The 12,602-nt window shown below is 39.7% G+C and overlaps 1 protein-coding gene across 2 annotated transcripts in view; it reads right to left on the bottom strand.

Annotated features, from left to right (window-relative positions):
* Positions 1–3,682: 3,682 nt before the first annotated feature.
* ST7 (suppression of tumorigenicity 7) overlaps positions 3,683–12,602 on the bottom strand; it is a 136,508-nt gene continuing 127,588 nt past the window's right edge. For both annotated transcript variants that reach the window (XM_085042670.1, XM_085042679.1), the window contains exons 13-15: positions 11,993–12,085; positions 8,970–9,109; positions 3,683–4,000 (exon numbers count right to left, since the gene is read on the bottom strand). In XM_085042670.1, coding sequence (XP_084898796.1) covers positions 3,905–4,000; positions 8,970–9,109; positions 11,993–12,085 — 329 coding nt within the window. In that variant the 3' untranslated portion in view covers positions 3,683–3,904. The remainder of the gene's footprint in view (positions 4,001–8,969; positions 9,110–11,992; positions 12,086–12,602) is intronic.

A 12,602-nucleotide genomic window follows, 5' to 3' on the forward strand; every position in this document is an offset into this window, starting at 1 on the left:
GAAGAGGAAACAGCTGTCCCTAGGTAGACACTTTAGTGTCAGAATAATGTTAGCTGATGCTAATGGTTGTAGGATTATTTTTTTAAAATATGCAGTCCAATTTTCTTGAGGGAGTTCCCTTTAATTTGCTGCATGAACTCAGAACCTAGCAGCGCCCTGAAATGCCGTTAGTCTGCCAAGCTTTTTGGGATTGCTCCCTCCCCACTAATTTCAACAAACTTTACCCTAAAAAGTATGTTGAGCTGTTATAGGTGAAATCTCATTTAAAAAGTTTAATTTTCTTTTACCACATAGAAAAAGGGGAATGACTTAGGAATGGTGGTGTATATTAGGGCATGTGGGCATTGGAGCTTGAGAGATTGTTGCTTTTACTTTTCCTGGAAAAATATCTAAAACCAATCTGCGCATCTCATCCTGGCCTCCCACCCCTGTGTAAACTTCTTTGCAGATGTGAATTAGAAATAAAATGCTGCATTTCTGGTACTGTGCTGCACAGCTGCTGAAGGGCATCCAGCCCAGATGCCCAAACCACAGCTGTTGGTCACTGCCTGCAGGCTCCATGTCCAGCTTCTTGTGGAGGTCAGTGTATGGTGGCAAGGGGGAAAGGAATTTTGGGGGTTTAATGAAGATCTGGATCTGGGGAGGGTGCTTTTGCTAAGAAGAAACAACTCTTACTCCAGTGTGGCAGCATGAAGTGTACCAAGGCTCGCTCTTCTCCACGGTGTTCACCCCACACTCTTTGGAAGGGTTTCATGCAGGTGATGCCTGTCTCCAAGGGCAGAAGTGGTTTTGTGGTCACACATCAGAGCCTGCAGGTTCTACCTGCCACTTCAAATTATACAAATGAACTTAAATTATTATCAGAAAGACAGCAGCAGCCCATGGGCTGTAATCACAAACATGATACTGGGTTGTTCCTTTTGTGTAACAGCTCATTTGCTTGGTGAAATGGATGCAACTTCATCAAGTAAGATCTCGTGTGAAAGAAACAAATGCAGATGAATCAATACATTGACAGCTCCCTCTGTGGTGGGAGCTGGGCAGGAGCCCTCCTGAAAGCCATGTGGAGCCAGGGGCTAGCTTGTACAACCTGCTGTAACTACAGCCACTGAGGTCTTCAAGGCCACCACAGGGTGACAGCCATGCTAGGTATGAAAGGGTGTGTGTGGTATGTGTAAGAGGGGCAGCTTCCTTTGCATGCTTAGCTTCTGCAGGCTTCTTCAAGATGGCAAAACTCCTGATAATTTTCCTCCTTTCTACTGGGGTAAGGACTTCCATGCTCTGAAAAAAAGAGTCTGTATGTTCAGCGTACACACCAAACGAAAGAGAGCAGGCAGCAGCTCTCCCCTTGGTGTAGTGCTCACCCCTCCAAGAGCAGCTCCTGCCAGGGAGCAGCTGTACATCTATCCAGTGGGAGGGAGGGACAGAAAGTGGCCAGCTTGACACTCCAGGGGGGTCATCTCCTTTTGTTGTGCTATGCAGGTTATAGTGTAAAGAAATAATGTGCATACAAATTCTATTAAGTTGTCTTTATAGAAGAAAAACAGGAACTGCTAACATTTGGAGTTAAAAAGCTTCCTCCACCCCTACATCTGAAGATGAGTTATTATCTGAACCAGATTTCCACAAGGCTCATCTCTGCACTAAGCCAGAGGCTTTCCATCACTATAATCATGGGCTGTGTTTGCTTTTTGATCTAAGCCATGCTGAACTTCACAGGAAACATGTCAGAGGCAGCAAAGCCTAAGGCAATAAACTCTGCCCAATGAAAATCCTTTTGTCTGATTTGCCTAGTCTTCCAGATGCCTAGAACTGTAATTAAAGAGCGATTTTCTAGATAAAATCCATGGCCCATTACTGCTTATTAAGGAGATAGATACTAGAAATAGTAGAAATAAAATTACATAAAGTTATTTTTGAGCTCCTAAATGTTCCTCACAGTTCAAGGGAAGGATGTGATTCTTCCAGGAGTTAAGTAAGTATTCCTTCTTATCAGATTATTACAGATAGTAATTCCAACACAGATCATAATATATTCTAACAGAGGGCCAAACTACTACCTTAGCTGCTGACAAACATGGAAATTTGTATATAGCTAGATACACACTGATGTGAAAATGCAAATACACTTACTTTTAGGAGTGTGAATCACAACAATTTGCTCTTTTGAAATGTAGGGTATATAAAAATGAGCTCTGGAAGGTTTTGGAGATGGCTGGGAATAAGTGACACAAAGCAGCACAGCAGAAGACCTGACTATGCTTGATCCTTCTGACTTTCACCAGCCTTAAATAATTCTGACACTGCTGCTGTGTGGCAAACAAATCAATATTGCTATCCCTAGTTTTTCAGCTGGAGATACACAGCAGCACATGCTGTGAAGGTGTTTTCTGTGGCTGTTCTAGCAATTCAGATGAAAACAGGAGAACACAAATATTGGCCCATTTCATACCTCCACATGCTTATCCACTAGCAATCCATTACCTCTAATCTTATGCCACATCCTACATTAACTGCAAGCCAGAGTAATTTCAACATTACAGTGAATTGTTTTGCACGAGTAATAGCCAGAGATTAAAAAAACTGTACGGAAAACAGTCTCACCAGGTATAACATTTGGCCATGGGGCTCTCTGATCTCCTACATCCTCCCCCAGGTCTCACTCCTACAGCTCATTTCTGCTAGTGTGGGGCTGCCTTTTTTTAATCTCATAGCACAGCAGTGTTAACATGGTACTTTTGCTCACTTGGACAACTACTTGTCTTCTACTAGACTAATGTGTCTGTGATCAAATGAGCAAAAAATAATGTAATGCATCTATTGTTAAGAAATATTTTCCTTTTATACCAATTGAGGTACTGGGAGTTTTATCTCTGCTCACTCATTTCCTCATTGATAAACAATCTTATCTGCTGGTGATCGCAGTCCCTTAAACTGCTCAGCATTTTAAGAGCAGCAGTGAAGCTGAAAGGGTGAAGTGGCATTTTTGATCCACTGCATAAGGATATGCTTATTTGGAAGGTGAGTTGGAAAAAAACGCCCTTGTGGTATCTGTAAGGATGCAGTTTCACTTCTTGACAGAGAGGACTGCTTGTTTCAACTTCCAGATCAAAATCTTCATCATAGAGCTGGCCTCAGAAGTTTCCATCTATGGTGGCTGAGACATAAATGAATACTTAGTCTAAACATCTCACAGCACAAGGATAAGATTTCCTGAGGTGAACACTAATAGTGAAACACCAGCCTCTCTATCAATTGTGCATGAACTAACACCCATTTTGCTAATGAGCCTTCAGAAGGTACTGGAAAAAGCAGGGGTGTGAAGAAAATATGTCAAGTATGTGGGCTTCTTGAAAGTTCAAATGAGAATAAGCTGACCTCTGTGCAGAGAAGGAAATCAGAACCCCAGTGCTGAATCCAAACTGCCTGGAGAGCCTAAAGCTGCTTTAAGCAAGAGCTTTAACTGTCTAGAAGCCTCGTCTAGACTGTCTGGAGAGGTGAGGGCCTCACCTTAATTAAACTCCATAAGAAAAGGCAATGACAATGTTGCTTAATTGTAAAGTTATTAATGCTTTTTCATTAACGGAATGTGCAGCCACGCCCTAGCTATGGTGAAGCAGATACCACACATGTTTAAAAAAAAAAGTAGAATCTGTGTACTGAAAAAGTCAAAAGACAGCAATTCTACAATACACAAAAGTTTATTTTTTTTTCTGAAGGCAAAATATAATAGAACCTAACATCAATGTATTTCATACAACAAAACAGTTTTTATATGAGAACAGACAATCCATGAAGAGTTTTAAAGTCTTACAACTGCTTCCCTTTTTTATCATGCTTTCTTGTGGTCAACAAAAAGTTGGCACAGAAGATGTCATGGCAGTCAGTCAGCGGGCATGCTCCCTCAGATCCTCGTCAGCTGGTGCCACAGGCTGGAGGGCAGGATACTTTCTACTTTTTCCATCACAAAATTTAAAGGGGCAAAGAGGGTGCTGAGAAACTGCAAAGAAATCAGATATGCATTCAGATCAAAATCCAGGACACAATACATCTCAAGAGAAAACTGTCCAGTAAGATAAGATATTCTTGCTGTTATCTCTGTAAAATCCTCCAGCATGATAAAAATGACATAATTCACACATAAAGACTTTCAAATTCTTGAACCTTGCATATACAGAGATTTCTGGATTTTGCAGCAAAGAAAGCAAGAGCACCATTTTTAGAAAGATTAAAGCAATGAACTTCAAAAGTTTTCACACATCTCACATCCTAGATTCAAGCTCACACTGAAGCCACTAAAAGCTCAACCCAAAAACTACTGAAGAGAAAAAGAGTTTTTTTTTGTAACAGGGGTCTACCAGACCACCTTGCAGAGACAAAAGGAGTGCCTGAGATTCAGGTTTAAAATGGTTCAGGGTTATCTACAGATCTGCTATATACATGGAGGCATCACTAAATGGAATTTATCTTATCATACTCTGCGTCACTGACTAAAATTTATCTTAACATCCTCTCTCTATAGCAGAACACAACATTCAAAGAGACTTTGACATATTAGTGTTCAGACAGGCATACATGAAAAAGATCAAGCAAATTAAGAACATTTTATCACAGGAAAAACACTGGCAGCTACACACCTCAGAACTCAGGTACCCAAAGCACTCCTGAAACTGAGAAATACATATTAAATGTGCTTTACACTGCCTGCAATTCAACTCTACACATTACATACAGCTATGCTGGGGCCCTATATGTGTATGAGAGAGTACAACATTTACAATGCTCATGTATGCATTTTAAAGGCAATAGTAAGCACTCTTTTTTTTTCCTTTTGGATGTGTTTGCATACAATGCAGACACTACATCATGGACAACTTGTGCAGCATGGGAAAACCAGGTAACACCACCACTGGTAATGTCATTTTGTCATTAGCACAGGTCGAAGGAAAAACTAATTGAAGCAGAACAGAATATTTCAGTTCTGGTACTAAAGGTCAAGCTGTATAACATGAGCCACAGCTGAATCAATGGAACACTGGCTTACCTAATCTTAGAGTCCTATTTCTGTTTCAAGTGGCTTAGCCCAAGGAAAGGCATTCCCTCTGGTTAAGCTCTGAAGTGCTTAAATAAATATGTTCATTTAATTCTGGAAAATGCAAAAGGCTCTTCAGAGGGTATCTTCTGCTATTTGAGCAGCACTTGATTGATGTGGTAAGCTTGTACCATCACACCTACTTGAATAAAACTCAGCTTTGTAACTAGTGCAAATTACATGCTTGTTAAATCAATGAAACAAGAATAATTTGCCTGACAGTGAGTTTTATTGCACTTCATAGGAATTTTGTTGATAAAGTAGTTGACTGTATTCTATAACAAACTCAACAAATTATCTGCAGCTTAAAACAAGCCAAGTTTTTCTCCACCTGGAAAATCAGTAGGAAGACAAACTACTTTTAAACTCATGGGATAACAAAACCTGACTTCCGTAAAGTCCAAGCAAAACCTTTGCTGACAACAAGAAGTTGAGGATGCCAGTTGAGGATGCAAGGTGATATAAACAATTTCTGTGCTGCGGCTGTCTGGCCCTTACGAAGTTCCTGGTGCTCCTTTCCTCAACAGCAGATGCCTATCCAGTTTGTTGCCAGCACCCAAGAGGGCTTAGTCTGCATGATACATGCTGAGGTTTTTTCTTAGGTTTTTTTTTTTTAATTTCATTTTTTTGTATTTCCTTTTGACACTGTCTTTTTCCACAGAGATAAAAAAAAACCACAGCACTTGCAGTAGAGTAAGAATTCAGAGTGGCAGAAGGGGTGATAGCAGACCTGTTTTCTCTTGTAATTTTGTGTTTGAAAACTGCCACCCTGGCTATTTCAAAGCTGGCAGAGAGCAGCTTCCTAGTAGCACCTTCTGAATAGTGCTATTTGATTCAAATGTATATGTAGAAGTCTGTTTTCGAGCTTTTCCACAGTGTGGTTGGTGTTTACATGGAGAAACTGACTATTCAGTGCTCAGTCCCTGTGTTCAGATCCACATGTTCCCTGCTTTGGCATGTGCAGACGTCCAAGCAGACAAAGTACCTCCCAGGGCAAACCTGCCTGCTGAACTGAGGTCTCATCCACCACACAGGAAATACTGAGACACATCATGTGAGGATCTCAAACAAAGGAATCAAATCAGAAAATTTTGTCTTTCTGAAGTTTGACTCATTTTAAAAATTTAACTAAATTTAACTAAATTTAACTAAAAGGCAGTACACGTTTAGATTTTAGGTAAAACGACTATTGACTCGAATTATATAGTGACCCCTGTGTTAATACAACTCTCAATTTTATTTAAGTTACACTGTTACTGCTATCATGTTACAAAAGTCCCTGCACTTTTATATGTTTAATGATTTCTCAGGTATTGTTAAATTTCTGCATGTCAAAGAAAGAAATTTGATACTAGCAACAGTGTCCTGGCAATTTTGTCCAAGCCATGCAATTAGAAATTTGTTCTGCCTGTATTTATTTCTTGACTTCCATAAGCATATTGTTAGAAAGGCTAGCAAAAATTAAAAGCACAAGCTACGAAAATGCTTCTTCCAGCCAAGAGAAAATGCTAAGATCTACTGTCATTTTAAACTTCCTTATACTCAGTTTGACAAAATATCACAGAAGAACTGGATTATTTCAACTCTATTATGGAAGAGTCAAACTTACTTCCAGGTACAACATAATGTGCATATATGCACAGTTTCACAATGTAATATGGCACCATCACAATGACTACCAACCAGACAGGAATATGTAATTCCATGAACACAGCCACAGAAACAGTCAGCACATTAATCTTTTAGCTGCTTAGGGAATTAGTTATTTACAAAATAATCCTCCCTAAAACTGAAAGGGAAGAGTCAGGGCTCACCCAACCTTTTCTATTCTGTCCTGATACAGCTGCATTTCAAGAGATGTCTGCCGTGGTTTTCTCTGGTCTCATGCACCTGGGAAACTTTTCCCAGAAAAGACAACAAAAATGAGCCTTCTGAATCAAGGCATTTCTAGGAGCTACTAAATTACTGTCACAGGCTCTTAAATTCTGTCCTTCCCATGTACAAAAAAACCTTGGCTGCTGAATGGTTTATGAAGATCAAGATACAGCTGAACCAAGTCCTAATACACCTTAACTGACATAACAACTTCATCCATAGAGGTCAGAAGACCTTGAGTAATCTTGCCATCTTTACACATACAAAGTAGCTCACATTTCAATTCTGTTTGTCTGTGCTTACTAACTAGAAGCTTTACTTGCTCTGATATGCACAACTGACTAACCCCATACAGAGCCCTGGGGTAACTATCTTAATACCAATGGCAGCTGCACTTACACATCAGGGAAACAGATCCTTCTGGTCTGATTCTAGTCCCCAAATGACTTTAGAACCTGCAAGCTCCAAACCATGGAGAAATAATTACCAACAAGCCACCAACGTAACTTCCATTCTCTCTCTCTGCAGTCAGCAACCAAAGCCAGGTGATTTAAGCCCATGAAAACAGTCAACCAATTTTCTCCAATTCCAGTACCTCACTGCCTGTGGCAGGAGAACTAAGTACAAAGTCTCATTATGCTGCCAGCATGTATTCTTTTTTCAGGATACAAGGATGATAAACACAGTAACAAGGCTAATAGGGACAGATTTGGGACCTGCAACTGTGACAGTATCAGAAAATTAAAGAGTTGATTGAAAGAGCCAAACAAGGGTCATACACTTCAGTAACTTCAGTAACTAAAGAATAGAAAAACCCAACCACCAAATACAAGAAAAGCTTTACAGAGAAATTTATGATCATATGACCAAGTTAAACACTTACTGCCCACCAAATGCCTATGTACACACTCAAGAAACAAGTAATAATATTTCAGGTATATTTCAGTACTTTTTGCTGATAGAAGAGATATCTTCTGCTACAACTGACCTTATTTTCTGTCTTCTAGAGCTAACGAAAGAAAATCCTTGTTTCAAGAACCACTGCTGTACCAGACCTCTATCACTCACAGGCCTGGGTTAATCGAAGACCCAAAGGTGCAAAGGGAGTCTCTTGCCATTTGCAAAGGAGTTTGAAAAAGTACTGACAATCTGGAATTTGCCAAAACCTTTCAGCCTAGCCTCCTCACCCCACTTCCCTATACCCCCAAATCAAAAGCACCACAAACAAGGCCACCAGGCCAGTTTGGAAACACAAGACCTAGAACAGATTTATTTGAGAAAATGTATTACAATGGAAGATATTCAGTATTTACTGGAGAAGGATTTTTTACTATCCTAGAGCTTTTCTGTTAGTGGATTTTTTTATCTTGTAGCGCTCTGGAGCAGTGATGTTCTTGGTTTTGCTAAGAAAAAGTCTGGTTTAGAATAATTCATTGCTCTTCCCCCTCATCCTCCAACATTTATTAATCCTTGGTGGATTAAAAAAGCAGAATTCGGAGAGACTTCTCTGGATGTAGTTCAGAAAAGTTATGAGGGAAATATTGAGACTACTTCCTCCTTGGCAGTTCAGGGAAAATACACAGAAATTTGTCCTGGTTAACAGTACACTATTTCTGCTCATACTGAGAGTTTCTATTGCATTGGAAATCACAGCAGCCACTATGATTCTACACAAAACAGAGGGGTTCTGCAAACTGTAATTAGTTCACTTTAATGGATGATATATGAAAATACAGATATTCACTTCTCCCACCAGCCCTTTTTTTTTGGCAAAATCACAAACAATCTAACCTAACAACAGAGCCATATAAACCAGAGAAGACAAACAGCAGTGTGTTTTACTGATTAGCAACCTTGACAGTTGTGCATATTGTCCCCCTGCTCAGACACGGATTGATGCTTCTGGATATGCAGATATTTAATACCTGACAATATTTAGCCCAGCTTTTCCTGCACTAGTGTCTTTATTTACCAGAAGAGAGCAGCAGCAGAGAATACTCACAGCTTTTGCAAAGACCCCCATAAGCTCTGGGAACTGATGTGTCAGGAGGGCGAGCATGGCTGTGAAAGAACAGAGTCCAGCAGTGAAGAGGATGAAGAAGGGAAGCTCTTTCTTGGGGTAAACTGAAACTTCGTGAAATGCTGTAGAAAAAAATATGAGAAGGGGAATGCTTTATACGTTGAAAAAATCAAAACACAACAACCAACCAAAACCAAACCAATGTTCTTATGTGGTTTAAACAACCAGAGACACCCAAAGGTGCGTTTTTAGGATGAAATACATGGAAGGTCTGAAACATCTAAGGACATCATTGTTGTCTTAGTCATCTCTGCAAGGTAATTCTCTCTAAAGATCGTATTTCTGGTTTGCTCTGGTGCTATGCACACGTTACTTTTGCCTTCCTTCTGTCAGCACTAAGTATAATGCAGCTTTGCAACAGCTGATCCCAGAAAACAGACCTGGAAATAAAACAACAATTTTTTAGTGTAGATCATTAACTAACCCCATGGCTGCATGTTTGCTAATGCTGAAACACAAAGGATGCAGCAACATGTGCCTGGGAGCAGCAGTGAGCCCATCCGTACAGAAGCATGGCTGCAGACCAGTTAAACCAGGCTGTAAAACTACAGCCTTTGTAACTGTAAATTCTGAGTGTTTAATGTGCAGAACCTAGAAAAAATATCCTAAAAGCAGGATATATAGGCATATACTTTAAAATCTGGAAGTTAAATGAACAGTGAATTTTTACAATGTTTGTTAATATACATTAATAGGAACACAGAAATTTCCTTGACTCTGGTACAAAAAATCCTTCACTGGACTTTGGAAAAAACAGCACTGAGACGACTAAAAGGGTTAGAAAAGAATAATTAATAATTTATCAGAAGGATATATCCCTTAAACTTCTATGTTACCTGTCTGTTTCACTCCTTCAGTCTACAGTTTAGAGCTACAGTCAGGATAAATGCAAACTTTGAAACATTTTTCTTCTCATATAGGACCAATTTCAGGGCTTCCCATATACCCAAATCCTTTGGCTATTCATATACACAAAACATTACTCTTTCATTTTGCCTACTTTCTTTGCTTCAGTGATCAGCTCTCATCTCATTGTACGTGCAGACATAACATAAGCACAAGGTAATCCAGCAACATGGCAGGATAATATTCTTGACTGCACTAATCCAGAGTGGAGTCGTTCTAAAAACCAAAAGCAGGAATTTATAAGAGTTTAAAACTAAAAATACTTATGATTTTTGAGTCTGCTAGTTTGATCAGTTAAAAAAACAAAAGTAGAGCTAGATTACAACTTCTCTTTGATTTAAAATAAGTGTAGAGATCAGAAATACCAGATCATGGACTTCGTAAGTCTAGGATCACTTGTGCTTTTCTTGTACTGCCTTTCCACACAGGCTCAACCCTGTTGTTCCAGTCTGGGCAAAGGTTTTGTAATTAATATTTTTAATTTGTAGAGCCTATCAGATTTTTTTGCTCTGACATAATTCCAGGTGACTCTCCCTTAAAACACACAGAATTAAAGGGTGTGGACAGGTATGCAAAACCCCTCTAACCCACCTGTGTCTGTCACGGTATGTTAAACCCTTCCCTCCTCTAACCCAAGAGATTTTGCAGTGAAAGGCATTTCTCCTAACTGCTAGAGCAGAACACACTGTCTGCATATGCTGTTAAAGAGTCCCTCGCTTCTAACATTTGACAAGAACGATTAGTTTTGCATCTAAAAAGAGAACGCTGAGCTACTCTGCATGACTTTGTCATTCCTAAATCTCCTGACACTCCACCCTCCCCAGCTCAGCATCCCTCTGAGTAAAGCAGGCAGAGCACTCTGAGAGGTGTTGTTATAATTAGGATGATTATAATGGGGTGGGGAGATATTGTCAGTTGCCAAGGATTTCTGCGTAATATCAGCAAGAATGTGCTGTGAAGGAGAGACTTGCAATGAGTGGATTTTTGCTGTATTATTCTCACCTAATGTTTACTCATGTAGGCTTATAAAAAGAGGCAACACATTTTTCAGCCCAAACCAGAGAGGTTCTGAATGAAAGACTACCAAGGGTGCAAATGCCCACAAAACCAGCCTTCCCAGCAGAAGCAGGCACTTTACTTGTTCCAGAACAGATTTCTCTTTATTTCTTCTTCAGAAAAGAGAAGGTGAGAAAAGAATCTTCTTCTTTGGATCAACTTTTATTTGCCTCCTCTGCCCTGACGCTGCAAACTTGTGTGTGTTCCACTTGTGCTCACACGAAGTCCCACTGAGAACACACATGGGAATGAAGTGTAACCACAAGATTGCCTGCTTTGGCTCTTCCTCTGCATTCTTGTGCTTCACTGCATGCACTGCAATGAGTCTCATTAGCTTGGACTGTAACACTTCTTGAGGGCTGGATCCCTCTTTATATCCGTATCTGGGAACACTGCTGGCACTTTCCTAAGACATACCATAAAGCCACATAAAATCAACTGAGATGACTTCACATCAATCTCTTCATAATAGCACACACACCATAACCCAAAGAAAACCCTCTTCTGCTATTGAAGACTGCTTTTTGGAAAACGTAAGCATAACCTGTCATGAGTACTAGATGCATTAATGATCCAGCTGTCCTCAAGCAAGTTGGATCTTGCCTTGGAATTTAAGTAGCTAGTGTGCCTACCAAAGATTAACAAGGCTGTGACACTGTGCTTTCGGTTTGATGGGATGTAAACCTAGATGAAAGATCAGTGTCTTGGCAAGAGAGAATAGCAAGATCTAACTGATTTGTACCTCCTTGGTAATCTCTCTCCCTGTTGCTATGCTGTCAGAAATAATAAATACACCTAATTGTTATGAACTATGCCTAGAAGCTGCCTCTTGAACCATCATGGGAGCTCCAGAGGCTCACTGTCAATCTGGTTATACTAATCCAGTATACACAATTTAAAAGGCATCAAAGGAGATCAGTGCTGCAAGATTCAGGTAAACAATTCTTCGGTGTCAATGGTAAGAGAAAAAAGGTTTAACATACATGGTAGTAGTTCTCTATCTGCAGTTTCTGTACAAATAGGGTAAGGGTAGAAAAGATGTCCTTTTTCCAGTGGATAAGGGATCATTCTGAAAGCTGAAAAGAAAACACAGCGCACAAGTTACTGTGAGTGTGGCAGTCATACTCAAGCATACTTGCAGTTCTGAAAAACATAGACAAAACATTTATATTTGGTTGCAAGCAGCATATAAATTGCTTAATGAAATGCCAAAATATAAATCTACACTGAGCTTTTAATCACAAAAACTCCTATGTTTATTTTTATTCTTGAGACGATGTTCATCAGTGTCAGGTGAGACCACATTACAAGGACATACAAAAATGTTTGCATAATCAAAGCCCATTATATTTCCAATTACATAGCCAAATATACGTATTTTGTCTCAGGCTTTTAGGCTGCAGAATTTTTAAATTTCAGGGGAAAGAAATGTATCTGATATAAGACGCATAGCCTACAAAAATGACCAGCCAAGCCTGTGAGTTCAGACCAATACTCACAGTCTGTGCATCAAGCATAATAGAAGTTTTTCATGGAAAAAATACTACTCTTTCTCCATCACACTCCAGCAAGACAGGTAAAGTTGGTGACATG

This window comes from Lichenostomus cassidix, chromosome 1Aa, assembly GCF_008360975.1.
Source record: "Lichenostomus cassidix isolate B80296 chromosome 1Aa, HeHo_3.0, whole genome shotgun sequence".
Lineage (NCBI taxonomy): Eukaryota > Metazoa > Chordata > Aves > Passeriformes > Meliphagidae > Lichenostomus > Lichenostomus cassidix.